We start from the raw sequence: 26,819 nt of genomic DNA, 5'->3' as shown, positions 1-26,819 counted from the left end.
GGCGAGGCCTCTGTCTTAGGGTGGAGGGTGGGCTGGAGTGGGGGATGGGTGAGGGGCTGAGCCGGTGTCTAAGGGAGCGCGGTGGGGGGATGGAGGGGTGGGAGGGCATGGAGAGGAGCCGCCAGCTCAGACCCAGAGCTGGTGGGGGAGGGAGCTTCTAGGACAGGGTCACAGGTGACCTGGAATCTGCCCTTTGCTCCTTTGTTCTTCCGCTACTCTAGCCGCACAGCCCCCGGCCCTTCCTTTCTTGCGTCCAGCATCTCACTTTGACCTGGGCAGTGCCTTCCCAGAGCCCTTTCAACCCACACAGCCCCGTAAGGTGGATTTTATCAGCCCCATTTCTAGAGAGAGTGTAAATTCTCAGCCAGTGAATTTGATGGGGAAACCAAGGGAGAGAATGTAAATTCTCAGGCAGTGAGTGGCTGAAGCAGGTTGAAACCCAGCAGGGCCAGCTCCAAATCCACGCCGTTCCTCAGCCCCGGCCTGTCCGTGGAAGCCTCTCCCCCGGCGTGCAGACCTGCCGCCTGCCGGACGCGTGTGAGGCTCTTCTCAAGACATTTTCATAAGCGCCACTTGGGGAAGAGTGGGTGCTCACGCACGTGGGCCCACGCCCGCGGCTCCTCCGTGTGAAATCTTTGCCTTTTTCATATCTAATGAACATGTTTCAAACACCGAGAGCATTTCAAAACACGGCGAAGTTTGTTTTGACGGGAGCAGTGCATCTCGGGGAAGCGGGGCCCCTTTAATCAGCTCGCCCGTTTGAGGTCCCGCGTTCTCCTCTGATATCTGCCGGGTTTGAAAATCCGGGAGCTCTTGGGAAAGTTGCGTGGAAGGTCAGGGTTTGTCAGGCTCCTCTTTCCTGCGCAGAGCTTCGTCCCCCGCTGAGAAGAGGAGCCGTGGGAGCTGCAGTGGAGAGACTTGCCGGAAGAGTTATTGCGCAGGGAGACGGGTTGGGGTAGTGCCCAGACTGGGCGGCTGCTTGGCCGGTGGCCGTGCCCACAGAGGTGGCCCTGGGGCAGGGCAGGGGGCCAGGCCTGGGCATGGCTTTAGGGACCCCTGTCGGGGGAGGCACCTCCTTGGGCCACTTCTGCTGCTCTCCCGAATCATCGCTCCCCCAGGTCTGGGGACACGTCCTCCAGTGGACCACTGCAAGGACTCTTTGAAGTCTCCCATTTTATCTTTAAAGCGCATGCACGTTGTGCATTATGTGCCATACTGTTGGAGTATTTGTTGTTGGTATGAAATTAAGGTTTTACATGACTTATTCTTAGGTAAAGCTGACATAACAGAAACAGGTGCTGTGTCACCTCTTGTAGCTTCGTAGCCCTGCCACATGCTGAGGACCCCTGGGTGGGGCAGAGGTCCCCAGATGAAGAGGCAGAGGCCGAGGGGGAGCAGCCCCTCCACCAGGTCAGGGGCCTAGAGAATCTGCCAGGGCTGGGGACACCAAGCCCACAGTGCCTCGCCCAGGGCAGCTCAGTTACCGTTTCAACAATGTATTTATTCATTTGTTCCACAGATGTTAATTGAACATCCAAAAGGATGAACAGGTGGGTGAGGCTTTGCAGAGGCCACCCTCAGACTTCCATGTACATCAGAATCTCCCAGGGCTTGTGAGCTGCAGGTGTCCAAGCTCCACCTGTGGAGACTCTGAGTCCACAGCCTGGCGCTGGGTGGGGTCAGGATGCTTACAAGCTCCTCCAGGTGGTTCTGCTGCAGCCAGTGATCAGTTCAGTCTTCCCTTGAACTTGAGGTCTCCTCCTGGACACCTAGGGCAGGCAACTCACTACCTTCTGGTGGGCCCACTTCTGGCAGGGTCGAGGACAGCATCAGGGCTCGGTTAACATTGGATGGAGATGGATGGACAAGACAAATGGACGGATGGATGGACAGATGAATGGATGGATATTAACACTGGGTGAATATGGATGGATGGATGATGGACGGATGGATGGATGGATGGATGGACAGATGGATGGATGGATATTAACACTGGGTGAATATGGATGGATGGATGGACAGATGTATGGATGGATGGATGGACAGATGTATGGATGGATATTAACACTGGGTGAATATGGATGGATGGATGGTGGATGGATGATGAGTGAATGAACAGTAGATGGGTGGTGTCTGCAGTCTGGCATCTTAGAAGAAAGTTCCAAATTATATTTGAGCTTTTGTCTTTTGTTCTTACATCAGTGGAATGATGGGGGGAAGAAAGAACAGTGAAGAAGCAGAGGGTGGGGATGGAGAGTGGAGGGTAAGGAGTGGGCACACCCTGTTTTCTCCGTGGTACCCCAAGGTTTTCTCCCTGAGAAGGCGAGGCAGGGCTCTGGAGCACCGTGTCTGCCCCTTAGCCCCGCAGAGGGAGAAGGGGCGACAGAACAGAGGGTGAACCCATGTCCAGGCCTTCCTGAGCAGCTAGCCCTCCCTCACCAGAGGAGGTTTAAGCTGGAGTCTACCAGGTGGCCAAGGGGACAGCAAGGGCCAAGGACAGAGGCCAGGTGAAGGCAGGAGGGGGCCGGGGCTGGGGGAGGACTCGGGCTGGAAGTCAGGCTCTCAGAGCCTCCGTTTCCAGAAGGGCCTGGCCAAGCAGCCCCAAGCTAGAGCCCCAGCACCCTGCCAGCCACGTCTCCCCCGGGCAGGTCTACAGTGAGTAGAGAATGCAGCTAAGGAGGGGCGAGGCAGAGCCAGGTCCCGCACCCCAGCTGGAGGGGCCTGGCCGTGGTTTTGTCCTCGCTGGGGCAAGGCCTCTGACCTCCCCCTCTTCCCCGCCTTCTCCGTGTGTGCTCCAGCAATGGGGAAGCGAGTTCCGCCTCACAGGCACGTCCCCAGGGCCCAGGGTGCTAGAATCCACTTACAGTTTGTCCTGAGATTCCCACTGTTAACTGTGAACTGTTTGGATTTCATCCTGTGGTTTGGATGTGACAAGTCATCCATTTCACACTTGGCCATTCATTTTAGTTTTGCTCCCTTATGACCAAAATATACAAAGGGTTGCTTCTCGAAGTCACAGCTTGCTTTGCCAATGAAATCTCACACAGATTCATAAATTGACTCTTCTTCCTACCGAATAGCAATTAGCCCCGATTCCAGCCCTAAAGTATGCATATAGGATGATGCATTTTAAAAAACATGTATTTAAGTGATGGCTGCTGTCCTTGTTTAGGGGTTATTGCCATCCAAAGGGTGCTTGGTGTCTTGATAAAGCCAATAATTGGGTTTTAGATGCTAGCGCTAATAAAGATTGTCCTTCTTGGGCAGCCATTGCTTAAAAAGTGCATTCAGCTGCAAGAAAAAGTGTTAACACTGAAGCACACTACACGATAGCGTGTTGACATATTCCATGACGCAGTGAGTAGACACTTAAAAGGCGCCCACTGTGAGCTGCTCCTGTGCAGGGCACTGGGACACCTTGGTGAACAAGGTCTGCCTGGGCCCTGCCCCCAGGGAGCTCGCAGCGCAGAGCAGTGGTTTCCAGAGCGGCGCACAGCCTCTCCTCTGAGAGATTTTCATCCTTCTCCAATAAAATGAGAAAAATAAGAAGCAAAGTTTTCAGGAGGCTAAACTTTTTCAATTTAAAGGATTGTCCTTGAATATGACATAGTAGTTTTTCTACTTTTTCCAGTGTTGAACCACCCTTTCTTTCTAAAATAATAGTGATACTATTTTGTTTTAGATTTCTCTCCACCCTGTTGTCGTTTTGCACTCACTGTGTCTGTTCATTGTGTGCTCGTCTTCCTTTTTTAGGAAGTACCAGGAACTGAACCCAAGACCTCCCATGTGGGATTGCCTAATCACTTGAGCCACCTCTGCTCCCTGCTTTGTTGAACTCTTATTGTTTTCCTCCTTGTGCCTCTTGTTGCGTCAGCTTGCTGTGCCAGCCTGTCATGTCAGCTCACTGTCTTGCTCATCTTCTTCAGAAAGCACTGGGAACCAAAGCTAGGACCTCCCATGTGGTAGGCAGGAGCTCAAATGCTTGAGCCACATCCGCTTCCTGGTATCAAATGTTAATTGAGTTTTTGTGTTTTCTAAAATACCCTTACTTGGTAAAATTAAATTACCCACCCTGTGTTTGCCCCTAAACATCTTTTATAGTTGTCCTAGCCCATGAAATCCTGAAATCTGGGCCACCTGGTTTAGGGCACCTGTTGCTTTCCAAATCCAGCTCACAAAGTGGCCAGTTCTCCTCCCAGGGACCCACGTGTCTCTGTGCTGCTGGCCATCCCCTCTTCCTAGCGTCACAGTCCCTAGCTAAGGCTCAGCCACACTGGGCTCCAGCTTCCCACACAGGCTCTGCTAGTTAGAACAGCAGCAGCCACCCCCACCACGTCATCATATTCCATCGGGTCCCAAGCCCAGTGGAAATGTCCTCCAAATAGTAGCCTTCAAATTCTGGTCCTAAAGCCTCCAGAGCAATTGTCCTCCCGATGGACTGAGATCAGAATCTCAGGAGGGAGATTCCTGGTTCCCACCCCAGACCTTCCAGATCAGTCCCTCTACTGCAGCTTGCATGCCTCCAGGGATGGGGAACTCACGCTCTCTGAGGATAGCTCCAGCTCTTCAAAAGTATGCCCCCTCTACCTGGAGGCAGCTCCACAGGGACTGAAAAGCCAGCCACGCCCATCTACAGTTTCCCAAAGCATTGGCCTTTCCAGGGGACAAAGGGACCACAAGGAGAATCCTGCAGTCTTCTCTCTTCCCTCTTGATGCCAGAGCCTCATTCTCACCATTGAAATCTCCTTTTCTAATTTTCACTGAGGTATAACATAGATACAGTACACAAATACACAAGTACACAAATCATGAGCATACAGCTTGATGACACAGTATAAACACACCCACACAACCACCACCCAAGCAAGCTACAGAATATTTCCAGGACCCCAGAAGGCTTCCTCATGCCTTTTCCCCATCCCTACCCCATGGAGTAGTTTTTCCTGTTCTAAAACTTCATATAAATGGAATCAGATAGCATGTGCACTTTTGCACCTGGCTTCTTTTACTCAATATGGTCTCTGTGAGATTGATCCATTTTGTCGCGTGTGCCTGGCGTTGGTTCTTTTTCATTGCTATATAGTATTCCAGTGCATGGATATACCACAATTTATTTATCCATTCCACTGTCAGTTGACAGTTGACATTTATTTTCAGTTTGGGGCTGTTCCGAATAAAGCCTCTGGACATCCCTGGCCGTGTCTTTTGAGGACAGAATTCATTTCTCTTGGGTATATACTTAGGAGTGGGATTGCTGGGTTATAGTGCATGCAGTGTTTGGTTTTAGTAGATATGTCCAAGCCTTTTTCCAAGGGGATTGTGCCATTTTGTGCTTCTGTCAGCAATGGAGGAGAGTTCCAGTTGCACAACACATCACCCAGTTTGGTAATATCAACCTTTTAAACATTAACCATCCAAGTGGGTAGGGTAGCAGCATCTCATTGTGCTTTTAATTTGCATTTCCCTGATGAATAATGAGAAAACTAGCATTTTATGTGCTTATTGGCCATTTAGATATTCTCTTCTGTGACGTGCCTTTTGATAATTTGGGGAGAGGGTTGTTTGTCTTTTACTTATTGATTTGTAAAATTTTAAAAATGTATTCTGAGTATGAGTTCTTCATTGGCTATATGTCCTGAGACTATTTTCTCCCTGTCTGTGGCTTGCGTTTTTACTCTCTGAATTGTGTCTTTTGATGGACTGGAGTTCTTAATTTTAATAAATTCCAATTTATCATTTTTTCCTCTATGATTAGTGCCTTTTCTATCCCATTTCAGAACTCTTGGCTTAGGCCAAGTCTGGGTGTGCCAAACGGCAGCAGCCAAGGGTGGTGGCTAAGGGCCCGGTTTCTGGTGCCGGGGGCCTGGGTGTGAACCCCAGCCTTGCCACGTTGGTGGGTGAACCCCAGCCTTGCCACTTTGGTGGGAGGCTCTTACCCTGCCTGGGCCTCAGTTTCCTCCTCTGTAATATGAGGAACTGCCTCATGGGACTTTTAGGAATGGCATTGAGCTAACACAGGTGAGATGCTTGGTAAACATGAACAGGGCTTGTTTTCTTTTCATGTTGAGAGCCTGATGTGGACTCTTCCCAGATTCCTTAAAGGTCATTTGTCAGTTGCTTCCCAGAGCCCAGCTGCTGCTCCTCACGCCCCTGGACAGTTGGGCGGAAACACTGATCCCAGCTGCCCACCCCAGACTGAGACTGAGATTGAGGTCTGGGATGGGTGCTGGGAATCCACTTATTGAAAGTTCCCCAGGTGATTCTTTTTTTTTTTTCAGATTTATTTTTTATTTATTTCTCTCCCCGCACCCCCCCCCCCCCGTTGTCTGCTCTCTGTGCCCCTTTGCTATGTGTTCTTTTGTATCTGCTTTTATTCTTGTCAGCAGCACCAGGAATCTGTGTCTCTTTTTGTTGTGTCATCTTGCTGCATCAACTCTCCGTGTGTGCAGTGCCATTCTTGAGCAGGCGAGCAGGCTGCACTTTCTTTCACGCTGGGCGGCTCTCCTTACAGGGTGCACTCCTTGTGCGTGGGGCTCCCCTATGCAGGGGAAACCCTGCGTGGCAGGGCACTCCTTGCACGTGGCAGCACTGCATGTGGGCCAGCTCCACACGGGTCAGGAGGCCCGGGGTTTGAACCCTGAACCTCCCATGTGGCAGGCAGACGCTCTATCCGTTGAGCCAAATCCGCTTCCCCCCAGGTGATTCTAATGCCCTGCCAGCATGGGGCCCTCCAGTTGAGCCCACCCCTGCCTCTGACAGAGGAGGAGACAGGCCTGGAGAGGAAGAGGGGGCTGCCCAGGGTCCCGGTGAGACTGAGGCCAGGTCCCCGCCCTCCCCGTCACCACGTGCTCCCGCCGGTGTCCTGCCCCAGCACGGAGCGTCAGCACCGCCCTGTCCTGTGTTTCAGTTGGGACGCCGTACTACATGTCTCCAGAGAGGATCCACGAGAACGGCTACAACTTCAAGTCCGACATCTGGTCCCTGGGCTGCTTGCTGTACGAGGTGAGCCACTGGCCTGCAGCTTAGTGGCATCTGGCAGGACATGCACTGGGCCTCTGCTCAGGGCAGGGGCTCGGCTCACTGGCTCAGGGTGGGAACGCAGGGATGTGTCGTGACAGTGTGCAGCAGCGGGACCACCAGGGACCTGTCTGCACACCCGCTGCCGCACCCACCCTCCAGTGATGTCAGGCTGGCGGGAGTGGCTAGGGGGGTGGGCGGTGGCAGGCTGGGTATTGCCACACCAGTAGGTTGCTCAGCAACTGGGAAGGCAGACAGATGAGAAACAGAGGAGGGAGTTCAGGGTCTGCCTGTGTGAAGGAGGGAGCCCAGGCAGGAGGATCTCGGGGCTCGGGCGAGCCGCGGTCCTCAGTGGCCCCCTGGCCTGCCCGGTAACCACACTGACACGCTGACTCAGTCACCTTTCACTGATGGGGACCAGGGAGGACTCACCTGGCTCGTGCTTCCACACTGAAGGGGGTCCCAATTTTTCCTGGCCCAGAACCATAGGCCTCACTGCCCCTGCCCCCAGGCGTGGGATGGAGCCACCAGTGGCCATTCCCAGATCCAGGGCCTGTCTGGACCAAGGGACAGGAGCAGTTTGGAGACTTAGTGGGCCCAGGACCCATCTGGGCTGGCCACCCCAGGGCCCCGAGGGGCACAGGCCGCTTGTGGCTGTGAAGCTGTGGTCATCTCCAGCGGGTAGGGGGCCTGAGCTCCGTGGTGTCTCCAAGCCTGGAGGTCACAGGGTCACACCCTCCCACCACCCTGCGCTTGTGCTGGGTGGCTCCGGGATTCCATGTCTTGCTGGGCCCAGTCTCGCCATCTGTAAAATGGGCACAGCAGCACCTGCTGCATCGCCACAGCCCACAGCACTGAAAGAACAGGCAAGAAGGGGCTTTGAATACCCCCAAGTGCTAGGCAGGCACCTACCTCGGTGCAGCTGTAGAACTGGAACTTGGCTTCTATCCCTGCTTCCCCTGGAGCTGGAGCTGAGGCGAAGGTCCGAGGGGTCTGGCCTGGAGCTGAGCAGCTCGTAGAAGCTCATCGTTAGGCTGAGGTGGCTGGGGAAGCTCCCAGGGCAGCGATGCTCAGGACAGCGTGTCGAGGGGCCCCTGGGGTTTTGTTGGTGTCAGCAGAGGCGGACTCCTTTGCCCCTCTGAGAGTCTTGACTGGGAATTGACCCACAGCCTCGTGAGCAGCGTAGAGGAACAGGCTGCCCGCTGCCTCCACCGCTCCGCAAAGGGGCCTTGGTGCTTCACGGGCGAAGTCGTTCGGCTTCCCCCTCCCAAATGAAGCTTGAGAGAAGGAAATCAAATCTCTGATCACTTAGCAAGGTTTAACTTCAGTGTCTTTCAAGGCCAGGGGCCTGCTATTAGAAAGGCCAGACGCTTCCCTTCAAAGGGTTGGTCTGGTTAGTAGACAAAGCCAGGCGAGGACACGGCCCTTGGGGCATTGTGCTTGGACCCCTCCTCCCAGAGGGCAGCATATGTTAGGCCACCCACGTGTCCCCTTGACCGTCTATGGGTGAGTCAGGGACTGACAGTCAGACCTCGGGACCAGGTCATGTTCTCGTACACGGGAAGCAGGCGCTCGACCTCCTGAGCGGCATCCGCCCCCCTTTGCGTGTCTTTTAACGAGCACATAGCGGGAGCGGGCGCGTCGAGGTGGTGCCCTCCTGAGTGGACTGTGGTGGACTGGGGCGTACAGGGCAGTCCTGGAGACCCACTGGAGAAGAGGGCTGTGTTGTGTGTCCAGCCCCCCAACCCTGACCCTCCCCAGCCTGGCTCCTGGGTGGTTTGGGAGTCAGGAGGGGTTGAGCAGGGTGGGTGGTGGTGGAGGGGGTGGCCCGGTGAGCATAAGAGGATGGCGAACACAGGAGAGAATTCAGAGAGAAACAGGCATCCTTAGCAATAGGAAAAAGGAGGTGAATGCCAGTTCTTCTCCTCAGCTAAAAACAACAGGAAAGAAACTTGCTTGTATTAGGTGCCCAAGGAGGCACTAAAACCAGATGGGCTGGGGAGCAGGTGTAGCTCAGTGGTTGAGCACCTGCTTCCCATATTCAAGGCCCTAGGTTCAATCCCTGGTACCTCCTGAAAAAATAAAGCAAACAAACAAAAGAAAACAGGTGGGCAATGCCCCAGGGGCAGGGGCCTCCCTTGGTTACCAAGGACCACTGTGGAACTGGTATTCGTCACCAGCATGATTCATGAGTTTGGGGTCTCTCCATCCCTCACTGCAAGTCTGGCCACTTCTGATGGGTGTACTCTCATCACCCAGGCTGCTGTGGCCGGTGTGAGCCCAAGCCCAGGCCCCCCCTCCAGCCTGGAGCCTGAGAAAGGAATTGTCCACCTGGCTGTGGGCTGCAGAGTGGCTGGGGTGCTTCTTGGGGCCTCTCAAGGCCCAAGCACGGAAGGCAGCCAGCAAGGGCAGTTGTGAGTTAAGATTGTGAATGGGTGCGGGAGACGGTGTGTGTGTAGCTCGTGAGATGCAGGGTGCTGGGACGGGCCCAAGCTTTGATCAGGAGGACCTGAGATCAAATCCAGGCTCCAGGATTTACCCACCTAAGGATCGGGGCAAGTCACACACACACCCCCCCCAGAGCCCAAAAGCCCCCTGTTTAAAATGGGGTCACACCCAGCCCTATTGTGCAGCATAAATGAGACCCTGTAGTGAGGCGTTTGCTCACACAAGGCCCCAGGACACAGGGCAGGCCCTCGTGGCTGGCTCCGGCTCTGGCCCCGGCAGGGAGGCACCTGCAGCCCGCACAGCCCCCTTTCAGCCCTGGCCAGCGAGATGCCGCAGTGCAGCTCAGCTTCAGTCCCTCCGAAGGCCCTGGTCAGATGGTTTGTGCCTTTTACCTTTCCGTGCTTTGTTCTCTAGTTCTGTAAGCCACTCAGCCCTGTTTGCCCCAAGAGGGGCTCCGAATGTGAACACACAGGTCAACTGGCAGGCCAGGTGTGGCCCGGGCTGGGGTGGCCGTGGACTCCTCTGCTTGCGCCAAGCCTTCTGCCCGAGCCTTTGTCAGCCTCAGAGGCAGATGAGGCCACGACAGCCTCTCTGGCTCCCCGATCGGGCAGCTCCGTCTTGGGCACCCGAATGACGTCTAAGAACGACGTAAGGATGTCTAACGAGGCCGCCTCCCGCTTTAGCGACCGTCTGGCCTCAGGGCTCTGCTGTGGCCCAGTCGATTTATTTGTTGGCAGTACGCGGGGCCGTGGGGCCTGCAACCCAGGGAGGGAGAAGTCGGCAGGAAGAAGTCAATGAAGTAAGTCAATGAAGTCGCGCGGAGGCACTGGGCATCCTCGGTGACAGCGGGCGCGCATTTGAACCTCGTGGCCCTGGCCCCCACACAGGAGGACGTGTGTGGCCCACCAGGCTCCCAGGGCGGTCGGACCCTGCCCCCACCCAGCCCCTGGCTAAAATCCCAGGCTGCCGCCCCCTCCCCACTCCCCCAGCCCTGCAGGGGAGGAGAAGCGGATGTTTTCCCAGCAGAGGGGGCGGGGAGGCATCTGAGCCCAGGGCTATGGTAATTGGAAGGAAACATCCCGCAGGCACGCCTGGCATCTCCCGCGACACAGCCTGTGGCGTCTTCCCAGGGCGCCAGCCTGCAGAGCTGGTGGCAAAGGCTCCCCCCGCCCCCGCCTGCACACACACAGACCACACCTAAGGGCCCAGCGCCCCAGGGGCACGCACACTGGGCTAGGACAGCCTGGGCCCTGAGGTGACCGCACAGGGCCAAAGAGAGCCGCCCCCAGTGGGGACAGAGCTGCTCTCCTCCAGCACCAGCGGGGGCTTGGAAATCTCAAAGGCCCCCCGGTATCAGTTTGCTGTGGCTGCTGTGACAAATTACCACAGACTTGGTGGCTTACAACAACCCTGTTTATTTTCTTTCAGTCCTGGCGGTGGCAAGTCTGAAATCAGTTTCACTGGACTAAAGCCGAGGTGTCGGCAGGGCCAGTGCCTTGTGGAGGCTCTAGGGGAGAATCTCTTTTCTGGCCTTTTTTAGCTTCCAGAAGCTTCCTGCCCTCCTGGGCATGTGAATCTTTCCTCACATCACTCCAACCTCTTGCTTCCATCACCCCGTGCTTCTCTTCTGTAGTCAGGTATCCCTCTGTCTCCTTATCAAGACACTTGTGATGCCATTTAGGGCCCGCCCAGATACTCTGGGATTGTCGCCTCGAGGTCTTTCATTTCATCGTACCTGCAAAGCTCCTTTGCCACGTCAGGTCACATTCACAGGCTCCAGGGACCTGGGTATTTGGGGGGCCAGTACTCAGCCCACCACAGCCCTTCACCTGGTCACCTGGACCCTCAGTAACGACCCATCTGAGGCTGCTTAAGACGCTGCCCTGCCCTGCCCGCCTCTGGGTCAGGGGCCAAGTGGCGTCTGTCTTGAAAGGACAGCATCTGGAAACGTGTGCCCATGGGCTCGGTGGCCGGAGGCAGCGCTGCCCTGGACGTTGGAGTGGATCATCAGAACCATACCAAGCAGGTACGGTGCCCTGTAAGGGACTGTTCCTGCAGGTGAGGAAACTGAGGCTCAGAGAGGTGGTCACACAGCTCAGAAGTGCCAGGACAGGCACAGGTGTCCAGGCTGTCAGATTCCCCCGTCCTGTGGTCAGAAGCTGGGCCCAGCCTCAAAGCAGGAATGGATGTGTGGTCCTTCAGGAGCCAGGGCCTGTCCCCTTCTCCCCAGCCACAGGGGTCAGGCAGGACCACGGTGGCTCGCCCTCTGCCCAGAACCAGGGCGACCTTGGAGCTGCCCTCAGCTGGGCACAGCAGGGGCTCCCAGCAGAGATGCCTGAGCGCGGCCGTGTCGGAAGGCCCGGTGCTTTATTTTCATTACCCAGCACGCCCCGTGGAGGCACCCAGCAGGCTGCCTGGGCTCTGCAGAATTTATTTATTTACATGGGAGCTCAGCTCTGACAGCGAGCTAAAGGAATTGGCTCGCTTGGCGCCAGCCCCGGGATTCTCAGCAGGGGACATCTTGCAGCAGCCTCGAAGAAACCATTAGGATTAAGACCCTCACGAAAGCGGACCAGCTGCACCTGGCACGGAATCCCGTTTGGGCATTCTGGCTGGAGCCGGCAGAATGATCTAGATGCCCCTACCTCATAGGGGAGCAGGGCCAGCAGCTGCTCGGCCGGCTTCTGTGGCTCACCACTTACTCCAGGACATGCTGGGGAAGTAGCAGGCAATGAGACGGTGTCTGAGGCCGTCGAGGTGGAAGTCAAATGCCATCATTGTTGTCTCTGAAGTCGACTGCCACATCTCCCTCTGACATCTCAGCTCATGGACCAGTTCCTCTGAGCCCTCCTAGAGGGGGCAAGTGCCCACACCGTCCCTTTTCCTTGGCTATGTGTCATCCCGTAACACCAAAGAGAAAAAAGTTTTGCCTTTGAGGAGCAGCACTGAGAGCCAGGGCTTCGGCAGTCCTAACAAGGCAAGCCGTCTCGAACGCCAACAGCAGTCTGTATTCTGCTTGGACTGGCAGGGGCCAGGCGGTCACCTGTGGGAGGAGATCCTGCCATCTCAGGAGCTCGTTCTAATCCCAGTGTTGTGAGCAGCACCAGAGGTTCTGCCACAGCCAGTTGCCCTGATCTGGTGGAAAGCCTGTGGCCGGCAGCTGGGCAGGGACAGGTGGGGACACTGCTTCCGCCAGAATCTGCATGTCTGAGGCCTCTCGGGCCGCAGCAGTGGGTTTGGGGCTTGGACAGAGAAGCTGCCATTAGCAGGGAGGGTGGAGAGGGAGCCTCTGCTGAGCCTGTCCAAAAAGAAGCTTTCCTGAAACGATGTGGTGAAGGTGCTGGAGGGGACAGAGAGCTGATCCAAAGTGGGTGGCAGACAGGGCACCTTTTAGAGTCTGGAGCAGCGAGGCTGGGGAAAACCTGCCCAGATCTGCTTGCTACAAGTGCCACCAGTCCTCTGCCAGGTCAGATGCATGAAAACCAGGTCCTTGGTGGCAAGGCCAACATTTAAACCATTCCTTTCTGCCCCAAACAGAAACAGCTTCCAGCAGAATCCATCTCACTCTTCCAGCCATGACTCGGAGGGCACTGGCTCACCTCAAGTGACCACCCTGGAGTCTCAGCTGCCCTCTGCTGTGGCAACAGATGTCCTTTTGAAACGGCCCAATTAACTCTTTGCAACCGAGGGTCTCATTTTAATTATTGGGAATGCATCACCCAAGTGATGCCATTTTGCATACTCACACACCCAGCTTTGCTACTGCGAATGATGGAAGCACTCTCCACAGCCTTCCTCCAAGGGAAGGATTCACACCCCTTCCCAGAGGGGCCCCAGCCCTCAAGCAGCTGTCAGAAACAGGGAGGGAGCAGTGATGCTGCCCCTGAGCTCCCCCCACAGAGGCCACCTTGGCACAGCCCAGGCACTGTGCCCATAGGTGCTGCCTGGTTGTGGGGAAACCCCAAATCTCCAAGCCTCACACTGCTGCCTCCCCAAGGCCATTTCCTAACCCAAGAATGCTTCCTGGGGCTCTGAAGACTTCTGGGGACCTTCTGAAGGAGGCTGGTCTCAGACCAGTTCAGAGGCGTCAACAGAGACTGGGCAGGCTGGGAAGCGAACGATGAGGGCAGGGAAGTGGACTTGGCCCAGTGGTTAGGGTGTCCGTCTACCACATGGAAGGTCCGCGGTTCAAACCCCGGGCCTCCTTGACCCGTGTGGAGCTGGCCCATGCGCAGTGCTGATGCGTGCAAGGAGTGCCCTGCCAGGCGGGGGTGTCCCCCGTGTAGGGGAGCCCCATGCGGGAGAGCCGCCCAGCGCAAAAGAAAGTGCAGCCTGCCCGGGAAATGCGACGCACACAGGGAGAGCTGACACAACAAGATGACACAACCAAAAAAAAGAAACAGATTCCCGGTGCCACAGAGAACAGACAACTGGGGTGGCGAGGTGGGGGGCGGGGGAGACGAGGGCAGGGAGCAGGTGTGGCTCAAGCCGTTGAGTGCCTGCTTCCCATATGGGAGGTCCCGGTTCCCTTCTCATTGCCTCCTAAAGACAAAAGGCAAACAAACGGAAAAACCAACTCAAGGGAGCCCATGTGGCTCAGTGGTTGAGCATCGGCTTGCCAAAAACAAGGTCCTGGGTTCAATCCCTGGCCAAGTACCTAAAAGATTAAAAAAAAAAAACGAGAGACAACGGCACCCACAGACCTGGCTACCACAGGCCGCTCCCTGCTGGAGACAAGGCTCTCTGGCCTGGCCTGCAGGGCACAGGAAGGAGTGAAGATTCCTCGGGTATCCCCACGCCCTGCCCAGTACAGCCAGAACCCAGGAGCCCTGGCCAGGGAGCCCGAGAGGAGTGGGCCTGGCAGGCAGCTCCTCGGAAGGGACCAGGGCCAAACGGACACAATTACTCCATTAGCAGGAGGCGTCGGGCCATCCTTTGGCGGCAGGCGACAGTGAGCGGGAGTAACAAGCAGCACTCGAATCCCATTACAGATTAATGGGCAGATGGGGCTGGCGGGCACCTTGCTGGGCTGCCACGCCGCTGCCGCACCCAGCCACTCCATAGCGCCTGCTGCACCTCCTTGGAAGACACCCCCTCATCAGCCTTCTGGGGGGTGGGGAAGTCTGTGCACCCTCCAGAAGGAAGGGGCCTGCTAGTCCCATGACTGGGAGAGGACCCACTAGGAGTACCACCCCACCGCCCTTTCCCTCCCCAGCACCTTCGGGTGGACTGCGTGCAGCCAGGTGCTCCGACCCTTGCCCTGCTTGTAGCGTCTCCCCCGGGTGCCAGTCTAAGCCTCGCTACAATCCTGCAGGGTGGTGGGGTCTCTTCCCTTCTTACAGATGAGGAAGCCAAAGGCCAGAAAGGAAACAGGATTTGCCCAAGGCCTGTCACACAGCAAGTGAGTGGCAGAGCTGGGATTCAGAGCGGTTCTGTAATGAGCTGGGGACAGCAGCCTAGGCTTAAAAAAGCCAAAAATTAAATGCCTCCCGCCCCCACAAGTTAGTCCTTAGGTAAGCAGTTTCTTAGATTTATCTTTGGAATTGCTTTTTAGATAAATTAGATGTTACATCAGAGGTTCTGCCAGGCCCAAGCACAAATCCCAGCACCCTCTCCTGTGGTGGAGCCTCCATCTTCCCATCTGCTGCACACCCCTGCCCCAGGTCCTTCCCTGAGGGCTCAGGAGTAAGGTGGGAAGTCACGCCTCCCACGGTCAAGGCTGACCCACAGCACTCAACTGCCCCTCCCACATTGCCGGTCAAGTTTTGTCACTGAAACCCTGTCCCCGTTTATTTTTTAAAAACATAGATCACACAAAATGTTACATTAAAAAATATGAGGTTCCTGTATACCCACTCCCCACACCCCCCACTCCTCCCACATTGCCATCTTTCATTAGTGTGGCACATCCATTGTAATTGAGTACATTTTGGAGCACAGCTACACAGCATGGATTACAGTTGACATTGTAGTTTACAGTCTCCCCCAGTCCATTCAGTGGGTTATGGCAGGATATAGTGTCCTGCATCTGTCCCTGCAGTATCATTCAGCACAACTCCAAGTCCCCAAAAGCCCCAATATCACACCCCTTTTTCCCTCTCCCTGCCCTCAGCAACTCCTGGCCACAGTCTCCCATTTATTTTTATGAAAGAAAAAGCAAATGTGGTCAAGATCATGTTAAAACCGCTCTTTTCTCTAGAATCCGAGCTTCCTTGGGGCCTGGGGGAGAAGTCCTGCTGGCCTGTTCCTGGGGCTCAGGCCTTGCGGTCAGGGCCAGCACAGGACCACACCCCCCTGCCCCCGGAGTGGCCCCTCTTGCCTCGAGTCCTCAGCTTGAGAGGCCAAAAATTCATCTCTGCCGGCCCCTCTCCCCTTGCAGATGGCAGCTCTCCAGAGCCCCTTCTACGGAGATAAGATGAATCTCTTCTCCCTCTGCCAGAAGATCGAGCAATGTGACTACCCGCCTCTCCCTGGAGAACATTACTCTGAGAAGGTGAGTTTGCCCACTGGCGGTGGCTGAAGCCAGGGGTCAGGTCTGGGGGCTCCACGTGGCCAGCGGGGGCTCAAGGGGGCCAGCTCTGAAATGCCACAGCTGTGGGGTTGAGCGTGGGTTCACTCAGAGTGGATAAAGGAAGATTTCTGGGAGAGTGACTCAGAAGGGAAAAGAGCCAATTAGTTTTATCAGACGCCGACGAGTATGGGCTCCCACTAGCAGCCCGTTGGCACACTTCTGCCAACACGTTTGGCTCCTAACCCAAGACCTGGCTGCTGTGGGTCCCAGGGACTGCTCCATGACATTTTAGACACTGTGAACCATTCAGAGGCAGGCAGTGGCTAGGGCCCCAAGCTCACCCCACACCACCAGTGGCTGCCACTCCCATTCCCGTAACACTAAACCACAGCAAGCACCCTTGTCTTCTTCCCTGTTAACAGGACTACGCCAGTTTGGGCTCCCCTTTTTAACACTTGATTCAGTGCAGGGGCTCTGGAGACAGACTCTGTCAGGTTGGCAATGGGCTTTTGGGGTTAGATGTACGAGATGATGTGTGAATGTCATCGTTTGGAGCCTCGGTTCCATCAACTCAAAAAGAGTGCGAATATTCATGGGTAAACTATGAAGCTGAAGTGGTTAAGGATGTGTATTCAGACATAGGTTCACATATGCCCTTCATCATTCTTGGGCAAGTCACTTCACCTCTGAGCCTCAGTTTCCTCATCTGTAAAATGAGTAATACTAGAACCTACCTCAGCATTGGTGTCAAGATCAAGTACAGTAAGGCGCATGATGTGCTCAGCCTAGCATGTACTGAGCACTTAGTAGCAGCATCTAAGGTGGTCTATACTGAGCGTGGCACAGGCCTCGCTCAGTAAATACTCCCTGAGCACCAAGTCTCCTCGATATTTCTGCTTAAGCCCAATGCGAGTGTGAAGAGGAGTCTGCCCTGCAGGACCATAGGTCACTGCCTCATGACATCTAGATAACAGCTCATATTTAACTGGACTTGCTGTGCTGAGTCCTCACATCACCCATTTTACCAATGAGAAAATGGAGATCTGACAGGTTAAGTAATTTACGTGTGGTCACACAATTTTGAGGTGGTGAAAGTAGACTTGGAACCCAGATGATCGGTCTGAGCCTGCACAACGCACCTAACCACTGTGCCAAGCCACTTCTCGGTGGCATGTCTCTTCGGCAGCTGATCACCCAGTTGGAGTGAGGTGCTGTCTGTGCAGCTCGCTACAATCACAGTTCGGAGGCTCTGCGGCTCTGGAAGGACTGGCCCCTGCCCACTGCGGGCCTGGGCCTTTGCAGGCCGAGGTGCAGCGCTCAATCCACTGATGCACTCCAACCCCAGTCCAGGCAGGCCCAGCCAACCAGAGGCCCCGTGGTCACTGGCAACCCTTCTCCAAGCTGCCTTTGTGATGAATACCGTGCTCGCTGGCTTTGCAGGCTCCCGAGAGGACAGAAAGTTAGGGTCGGGAGCACTGTCCTCTCAGCCCCGGCTTGTTTCGATGGCCTGCGGAATTCTTACACATCCCTGTGGAGGAAGGGCTTACACTCTGGGGGAATGCAAGCTGGCAGGAAAGGAAAAACTAGTTTGATTTCTTTACGAAGAAGTTAATAGTTGTATTTGGTTTTTCTTTTCTCTTTTGTTTAAATTTTCAATTCTGTACTACTTAGAAGCAACAAGCTTGGAGCCAGGCAATGAGCAGCAATCACAGCCTCTCTGTGCCTCAGAGAAAATTGGTGCTGTGACATCTGCCTCGGTCATGAGATCAAATGAAGGACACCCTCAGCCCCCTTCTCTCCTAAATCAGTCCTCAGGCTCCATAAGCTACTACTTCCCAGAGCACTTGATTCTCATGAGTTTGTGCTACATTTCTAGGGTCAAGCCAGTGGTCCTGTGACAAGGTGCTTCTTAATGCTTGATCTCTGAAAATTTAAAATATGCATGTATTGCCAAATGTGTGGTCTGATCGTAAGTGAGCAATTCAGGCCACCTCGACATCACCTTAACCTGGTTTCCTTGGTTATTTAACCTGTCAGGCCAACCACAGCTACCTACATTCCTCTGAATGTTGTGAGGTTCAGAAAAGGATTGTCTCACCTACAGGTGACCTCAGACTCCAGGAGTTTCCATGCAGGCTGCCGGCTCAGCTGTCCTCTCTTTAGGGGATTCCCAGTGTTTATAAAGCAGTTAGAAAATTCCAGATTTTGCAGGAGGCCCACGCCCAGGTTCACTCTGTCTCAAACATCTTCTTGGGGAATCTGTACTGTAGCCTGGACCACCAGAATGACCCTTCACTCCTCCCCAGAATCCCAAGTGTGGCAACGAAGTCCATTTGAGCCCTTCTCTTATTCAAGGCCTCCCTGCTCAGGTGGCCTGCGACCCTGGACCCTGATCCTCAGGGCCAGCCAGCCCCTCCAGCAGCAAGTCCAGAGATGCAGGTTAAGATGCAGTTTTTAAGGTCATTATTTTAATTAAAATAACTGACTCTCGGGCTATCTGAAGAATGTGAAGCCAGAGAGACTCAAGGCACCCCCTCCCCCACCACGAGGCAGAGAGCCTTCGGTGTCTGTATAATTAAAAGCTCCATCTTTCATGATCACAATAAAGAGGCCAGGGGGTGGGCAGACTGCAGCCCTGCTGCATGTGAATGCATTTATTATGATCAATAAGCCTTTTCCTTGAGTTTTGTCCTCTGGTTTTAGCATCTGCATGACAGCAGACGCACACACTCATGCACGCACACGTGCGCACGCACACACACACAGAGGAACAAATTTGCTCAGTGGTGTGATGGACAGTTCAAAGTTCAAAATTCTCTGGAGTTTTCAAAGTCTGGGCGAGACAGGCTGGAGACTGGCCTGGCTATGTGGCTATCCCTTGGTAGCTGTGCGACTGTGCACCAATCACTTACCTTCTCAAACCATCTTCTAGTTGCTGTGAGGATTAAATGAGTTAATGCAGGTCAATGTGCTAAGTGCAGAGTTGCCTTCTTCAGAATAATGCATACGGTCTCTCCCTTGCAGTTACGAGAACTCGTCAGTATGTGTATCTACCCTGACCCGGACCAGAGACCTGATATCGGATATGTGCACCAAGTTGCCAAACAGATGCACGTCTGGACTTCCAGCACCTGAGTTTGGACGCATCGTGCCTTATAAAAAGCCAGCACCACTTTGCCTTGAGTCTTCCTCTCTCAGAAGTGGCCATCTGGTGTCCCAGAACAACTAAGACAAGGTTCAGCAAGTTCCCCTAAGGGGTCAGGCTTTACAGCACAGATGTTGCAGGCAGAACATCCAGGGGTAGGGGGCACAGGAATGGTGTTACTGATGGTCAAATTCAAAAGTCCTTTCTTTAAACTTTCATGAACAACTGAGGCTGGGTTGTCAGGGTAGGTGGGTGGCTCAGCGAGCCACTGAAGGACCCCTTGTATCTGGATTGTAATGTGAATCATTTGGATAATTCCTTCAGTGACTTGTCAATATGTATACTAACAGAACTGCAGGAGACCGATTTGTGTAGGGAGCCTTTGAAATGGTTAGTAGCAAGTTCAGTTTTGTTCTTATTATCTTTTCCATCAAACTGCGTGCTTAATTTACTGTTGTAAAGGGATAAAGTGGGGAAAAATTTTTAAGTAGAGTGGAGATTTTATTACTGTTTTTATCTCCATTATAACTTGAATGACGATGAGAACCCAGCATCTGACACAGAGCTTCTGAAGGCAAATGGTATTTGAAAGCCACAAGGGTTAGCCTTGCAGTCGGGTTCAGCCACCTCCTACTGAACACCTGCTGTGGACACCAGGCATTTCCTCATCTGCTTGATTCCATTATCAGTGTTAAACCGTTTTCCTCAGTGGGAAGGAGGCATGAGATTAAGAAAATACAAGAGCTTTGCCCTCAGGCTGACCTCCGTACAAATTCTGGTTCTGCAACCTCTCCATATGACCTTGGGAAAGTTTCTTAACCTTTCTGGGCCTTAGTTTCCTCATCTATAAAATGGGACTAATAATACCTCCCTTCAATGTTGCTGATAATCTGAAAAAAAAAATATGCAAGTTGTTTAGTTCAGTGTAGTTCACCCCCTCACCAAACTGAAGTCCATGGACTATGTAAGGCAAGAATTAATGTGTAATTGTTTATGTGTAGGAAACCAGAGATATGTTTTTATTTCTTGCTCCCAAGTAGGATTAACTGTGAAGACTAATTTATAAATGTGAACTTAAGGAAAACGCAAGCTCTGAAGGAAATAGTTTGAATTTTGTTTTTATACTCAAATTAATCCTCAAATGGTGTAAAAGTTGTCTTCCACTGACGTGGTGACAGTCCAGCCCTCCAGGCTGTTGGTGTCCTGGCCAGGTGTTTCCTGACACTCACCTGGCTGGCTCCGGCACACTCACTGACCAGGCCTCATGGGGAAAAGGAGAAGGGGCTGGGACACTGCTCTGTTTCCATATGTGAACTCTGTTCTACTGTAACATTGTAGGTTTTGAGAGATTTTCTTCAGATAAAACCTTTGCTTTGTACTTGTTCTCCATGTTTGAAATAAAATGGGGGTAAGAGGTGTTACTTTTGTGAATAAGGATCCTTCATGGATAATTTGTAAACAGTTTCATATATTTTCCTTCTAAACCAGTAATGTCAGCAGCAGTTTCATGAGGAACCTTTCAAAACAACTTCCCAGGCCCGAAACATTCTGAGTAATCCTGGAATTTTTTTAAGCTCCCCAGATAATTTTGATAATCATCAGCCAAGTTGCTGCCCTAAATAATTCCATTGTTCTACCCACACCACTCCTGCCAGTTGTAACAAGGGAAACTAGCCAGAGAATGGTTTCACTCAGATGGTGATGCTGGACGGCATTCTCATGCTCCCGCACAATGCTCTCCCCAAGGGATAGTCAAGTCCTGTCTTCCTGCCTAGCACTTAGCACTCAAAAGTTTTTCAGAGCCCAGACAGACTCTCCGCAAATACTCTGCTTACAGCCTCAAGAGCCTCCATTGTGTCTCCTCCTGGCAGAATCAGCCTCAGAACCCAGAAGAACCTGTTTTCTGTACTCCATCCACTTTCAACACCATGAGAACAATTCTACCTAACCAGCAGGGGAACCCTCAGGACGCATGCAATTTTAACCATTCTACCAGACAGGAGTATTTATCAAATGGCCATGTCCTAATCATTACAAAACAGTAAACCTAAAAGCACTCCTTTTGATTTCTGTGAAACTAGCCAAACTGGAGTTAATCCAGTTTCATGCAGCTATAGCAAAGAAAACTATCCACATACTCCAACTCCCTTTTCTTAGTACTTAGAATTAATTTGGACTCCAGAAATCAAACTGGGACATGCATCTTTGTCTATTTCTTTTTTCTTTCTTACTTGGCTGCTAGGGTAAATGGCATGCTGGATCCATCCTAAAAACAGAAACAGAACAAAAAACCTTAGGACCAACATGAGCAAAGAGCAAGTAGAGGTGGGGACAAATGTTCGCCTGAAGGATCAAGCGTACCCTAATGTGACTTCTTGAAGCATCATCTGTTTTTAGTAAGTGTTACACTGCTCTTATACCCACCACAACCCAGAATGGCACTCAGGGAGGAATTAACATCCTGAAAGCGAGGTCAGATTGATGGGCTTCAGCAGCCAAAAAGCCCACACAGCCCCAGACTTCAGCCACCCACTATGGTATTCATTTTTTTTTATTGAGTTTCACTCGGCAAGCACTGGCTGAATGAATGTCTTACAGAGGGGGCCTCCGATACCCCAGTCTTCTAGAGCAGTAGCTGCCACCCACTGGCCCCACTTAGGAAGTGTCCATTGTTTGGACTGTTTCTTCCAGCACCTCAATTTCCAGAGTAGTGACTTTTTCAGTGAGGACTGCAGTGGTGCCTTTCTCACAACTGTATCGGCCAAACCTAGTGAGAGAAAATCAAAAGCACAGAGTTAGGATCCCCTCCAAGGTGCCCCACTGAGGGCTGGGGAGAGTGAAAAACATTCAGGCAAGGCAGTGGACAGGCCTGGCCTGGAATCCTGGCACTCCTAATTCCCAGCTCTGTTGACCATGAGGGTTGTGGGGATTCTTTCCCCAAGGCTCGCTTTCACCATCTCTCAAGGGCTGCAAAATGGGGACCCCTGGTACATATAATGCACATTAAAAGAGGCAATATGGAGAGAGCACCTGGCACTTGGGCACTCAAATTTCCTTCCCTACCTCACATCCCCAGTAGATGCTGAAAAATATTTAATCATTTGACCTCAAGTTTCAAGCACTTTTCAGCAACCAGCAGGGAGTAAATCATTTATGTGTGTGATCACTCTTTTCTTGTGTAGCAACAAGGATGACTTAATTATTACCTTAAACATTTAAAAATATTGGAAAGCATGAACAGTATAAAAAAGATCTGCAGCCAAACTGTGGGCTTGTCACTTCAGACCACACTCAAAAGAGGAGAGTGGAACTGTCCCAGCAGGGACAAGGTGTTTCACACCAGGACACAGCAACACCTTCTTTTCTAACAGCAAATCTGACAGTGGTCCCTCCGAGCACAAGGCAGTCTGTAAGATACATATTTGAACTGTTAATTCTCACACTGGGGCCAGGAATTATGATACTGTCAAACAGCAACACTAACCCAACTGTTCCTCTGGTCTGTCCCCAGCTGGGACATTCTTTCTGTCAACCTGGCATGCTTAGCATGTTCTAACAGAAGGCTGCTAGCTGTGCCATGGCCATGTGCTGCTCGAAACCCATCCTCTCAAATGAGCACTTGGGCTCAGAGGGAGCAAGAAGCAGAAAAAAGAGGGGGACACTGGAAGAGTTCTGTAAAAAATTCAGGAGCTTGAGCAGCAAAAAATGACCTGCCTTTATTTCTACAAAACTTTCCCACCCCACCACTCTCTCTTAACGGATCCAAGCAGCAGCATTTTAAAAAATATGCCCCAACTCCCTCCCCTTCTTGGTTTGAAGATGTCTCTCATTCCCCCAGACTAGAAACTTGGCCAGATGGTAGATCTTGGAGCCAGAGTCCTAAGTGGCTCCCGTATGTATGCCTGACTCATCTGAGCCACACCTTAATGTCTTCAGGAGGCTTGGACAAAAGCCTCTTCAACCATCCTGCGTTACAGCTCCTGGTTCTGCAGGGACAGCTTCTACCTTAAGCAACATGGATTGCAAAACAGGGCTGCGGAGGGCTGAGAGCCAGGAGGCAACAGGGATTTTTAAGGTAAGGTCCAGACTGGTGTCTGTCCCCATTCTGACTGTCCACTCTGGGAAGGGGTCCCCAAAACCTACAGAGTGCCCCAATCAGTCACTGGCAGTAAAGATGAGAGTAAGACCCAAGAGAGCATGTACAGTATTGGGGCAGTCCCCTCTGCCCAGGACACTGAGGGGGGAGCAGCTCCATGCAGAGACAGGGACCTGCACAGCCACCATGTGCCCAGCACCTTCACATCGCCTCACTGAATCGTCACAACTAGCTGATGGGGCTGGTTTTATTTTTGTCTGTGTGTTTATAGTCTCTTTTACAGATGATATGTCCTAAGGAAATAAGATATGCCATTGCTGTACTCCCTCCTGGACAAGGACTCCTGGCTGAGCACGGGACCCTTATCCAACAACAAATATCACTGTACAATAGCCTAGATGTAGTTTCTAGAATTCTCACCTAGGACACTGCTCAGTTTGAATAGAGTGTAAGCTCTCCCTCCTCCCACCCACTGCCTCTTCACCAGACAGGGGAACAGGCCAGACAGGGGAACGTGGCTCCGATCTTCAGGGAGCTCAGCAAACCCCATTCCCCCAGCCCAGCTTTGGGCCAGAAAGGTTGCTCCCCTTTCTGATGAAGGCCCAAGGAACTTCGTGAAATCATGGCTCTATCATCTCAAAGACAGGGAGACTGATTTGCCCAAAGTCACCAACATTTCCTCAACCCCTGAGCCAGAGCACTTTGCTGCTGTGCTGCCCCCCACCAAAATGAGAACACATTCAGCTTTCACAATTCGGAGTGCAAAGTGCAATTACTATCTGCTGGTTTTGAATGTTCTATCATTCTTGTGAATTACTCCTGATTTGGAGAGTAAGAATAGGTAATGAGGATTAAAAGCAAGCATTCCAGAAAGCAATGGACTTGTTATCCTCTGGCCGAGCTATGAGGCTATAAATGCTGCTGTGCTGCATAGGCCTTCTCGGCCCTGCCACATCAGATGAATGCAGCTGGAGAAGGGATGCTCTAGGTCAACCCTGAGGAACTGCAGAGAAGCCACCCACTGCACACCCACTAGCCACCAGGGTGTGTTCAGCAAGTCAACTAGAACCTCATCCCCCTGGGTCACACCACTGAGCTGTGGCTCCCACAAAGCATATGCCATAAGCAAAAGGGCAGGAGTCCCTGTAGAGCAGGAAATACCAGGAATATTCCCAAGGCTAACTTCTGGAAATTATTAACCAATGGTTCATATAACCTTTTGGGAGTGTTGGACCACTCTGAGAAAAAGCTATGGGCTATCTGCCCTGAAACTATACCTCCTCACAGCATTTCATACAGAATCTCAAGGGATTCTTCAAGAAACAAGGGACAACAGGTGATTCATACCTCTCCTCCCCAACTTCCTGCTTAGGGCTCTTTCCTGGGCCCCACATCACCTGTCCCATCAACATTTTAAAAATTAAATCACTTTTCTATACTGGACAACAAACAGTCTGCAATCATACAGCAAACAACTCAAAAGACCTGCTGCATAAGGCTGACTTGGGGAATACTGGATTTACTTAAGGTGGAAAAGATCTGGAAAACTCAGTCCAGCTACCATGGAGATATCAAGGTTGGCCATGGAAGCCAGGGATACAAGGAAGAATTGAATCTCGTTCACTTACCTGGTCCCCTTCTTGTTGGGCACTGAGTATGGGCGGAGAAAATCCAGCTTGCTCTTGCTAATAACACAGAGATCAATGTTGCTTCCAGACCCTAAGTCGTTGAAGACACCAGCTGCAATGGCTTCACTCACCAGCTTCTTGGCTTCCTCCTCCTATGAGAAATAATGGCAACGGCAATGTCCATAGCCAAGCTTAGTGTTTTCACAAGCAGTGCTCAAAATCACCTGTAAGGTAGGCATTTTTTTTTTTCAATGCCCATATTATAGATGAAGAAAAGAACTCAAGGGACCTGAACGATTTGCCCAGGGTCCTCGGCTGGTAAGTGGGGGACCAGGCTGGGCCTTTCAAAGCTTTTATGCACATGTCCCCACGTCACAACACCACTTCACAGTCAGATGATCACCATAAACCTGGGAGCTATGGGCAGAGAGCAATTTATCACCCAAAACAGGGGCCAGCAAACATTTCTTGTAAAAGGCCAGGCAGTTGATATTTTAGGTTTTGCGGGCATATAGTCTCTGGCGCTGTGGCATGAAAGCAGCCAGACACAGAGAATAAGTAAATGAGAGATGTCATTGTATTCTAATAAGATTTTATTAACAAAAACAGGTGGTGGGCTAGATTTGGTCTACAGGCTGTACATTGCTGATCCTTGATCTAAAATGTCTGGCAATCGCTGGAACCTGCTTCCTGATCACTTTACTGGAGAAAGTAAATCTCCTGGGAAGAAAATTAACATCAAAATGTAACGGTAGTTCTGGAAAAAATGTTGGCAGAGGTAAGGGTGGAGCCTCTTGCCCAAGAGAATGTGTCCCACTGATGAGCCTACAAGTTCACTGAAATGGATTCATTTTTCTGAATCACACTCCTTTCAGAGGCAAATTTAAGTCTCCAACAGTTACCAGTGAACAAGCAGATTAATTCATTTCTTATCCAAGAAAGTCTGTTATGTGCTAGGTCCTGTGCTGGTTGCTGGGACTGCAAAAATGGTTGAGGCTCCAAGGTCCTTGGGGCTTGGAATCCAGTAGGGGCATCAGACCCAAGCAACTACAATGTAGCACGATCAAGGCTAAAGGGTAACTGACAAGGTGATGCAGGGACATTTCCTGGGTCAGTGAAGGCTTCAAGGGAAGGCTGAAGGACAGGCCACACACACCATGGCACCTAAGAAAACAGGGCAGTAAAAGAGAAGGCAGAAGGCATTGAGAGCAGGGCAGGAATGGGGAACACCAAGTTCAAGTTCTTTATACAACAAAGACAAAAAAGAACTTCATATAAGAATATGGAAATGCTTGGGAAAAATACAATTAATGTAAATTATGGACTAAAGTTAACAGCAATATTGTAACATCTTGTATCAATGTCAAAGAAGGTACTGTACTAATAACAGGAGATATGGGAAAAAATACACCAAAAATACTCTGTGAGCCTGAATTGAAATTCAATAATATATTATTCTTGTCAGGATGTATTGGTGCAGGTATGATATATTACATAATACACAGTGTAGTGTGGACTCATTAAGGGGTCTGTGGGGAAACGGACTTTGGCCCAGTGGTTAGGGCGTCCGTCTACCATATGGGAGGTCCGCGATTCAAACCCCGGCCTCCTTGACCCGTGTGGAACTGGCCATGCGCAGCGCTGATGCGCGCAAGGAGTGCCGTGCCACGCAAGGGTGTCCCCCGCGTGGGGGAGCCCCACGCGCAAGGAGTGCGCCCGTGAGGAAAGCCGCCCAGCGTGAAAAGAAAGAGCAGCCTGCCCAGGAATGGCGCCGCCCACACTTCCCGTGCCGCTGACGACAACAGAAGCGGACAAAGAAACAAGACGCAGCAAAGAGACACCAAGAACAGACAACCAGGGGAGGGGGGGAAATTAAATAAATAAATAAATCTTTAAAAAAAATAAAATAAAAAATAAGGGGTCTGTGGTTTTCACCTGACTGGCAAAGGGGTCCATGGAACAAAAAAGGTTAAA

General features: G+C 52.1%; 2 protein-coding genes across 6 annotated transcripts in view; one reads left to right on the top strand and one right to left on the bottom strand.

Moving 5' to 3' along the window:
- The window catches only part of NEK6 (NIMA related kinase 6), a 112,880-nt gene extending 92,338 nt beyond the window's left edge, over positions 1–20,542 (top strand). For all 5 annotated transcript variants that reach the window (XM_058302402.2, XM_004463422.5, XM_004463421.5 and 2 more), the window contains exons 8-10: positions 6,908–7,002; positions 15,845–15,958; positions 19,001–20,542. In XM_058302402.2, the coding sequence (XP_058158385.2) occupies positions 6,908–7,002; positions 15,845–15,958; positions 19,001–19,111 (320 nt within the window). In that variant the 3' untranslated portion in view covers positions 19,112–20,542. The remainder of the gene's footprint in view (positions 1–6,907; positions 7,003–15,844; positions 15,959–19,000) is intronic.
- A 1,112-nt stretch (positions 20,543–21,654) lies between these two features.
- PSMB7 (proteasome 20S subunit beta 7) overlaps positions 21,655–26,819 on the bottom strand; it is a 70,074-nt gene continuing 64,909 nt past the window's right edge. Inside the window, exons 7-8 of the mRNA XM_004463416.3 lie at positions 24,846–24,997; positions 21,655–21,888 (exon numbers count right to left, since the gene is read on the bottom strand). Of these exons, the coding sequence (XP_004463473.1) occupies positions 21,777–21,888; positions 24,846–24,997 (264 nt within the window). The 3' untranslated portion in view covers positions 21,655–21,776. The remainder of the gene's footprint in view (positions 21,889–24,845; positions 24,998–26,819) is intronic.

The sequence above is a fragment of the Dasypus novemcinctus genome, chromosome 8 (assembly GCF_030445035.2).
Source record: "Dasypus novemcinctus isolate mDasNov1 chromosome 8, mDasNov1.1.hap2, whole genome shotgun sequence".
NCBI classification, from domain to species: domain Eukaryota; kingdom Metazoa; phylum Chordata; class Mammalia; order Cingulata; family Dasypodidae; genus Dasypus; species Dasypus novemcinctus.
This window is presented reverse-complemented; position numbering and strand designations above follow the sequence as displayed.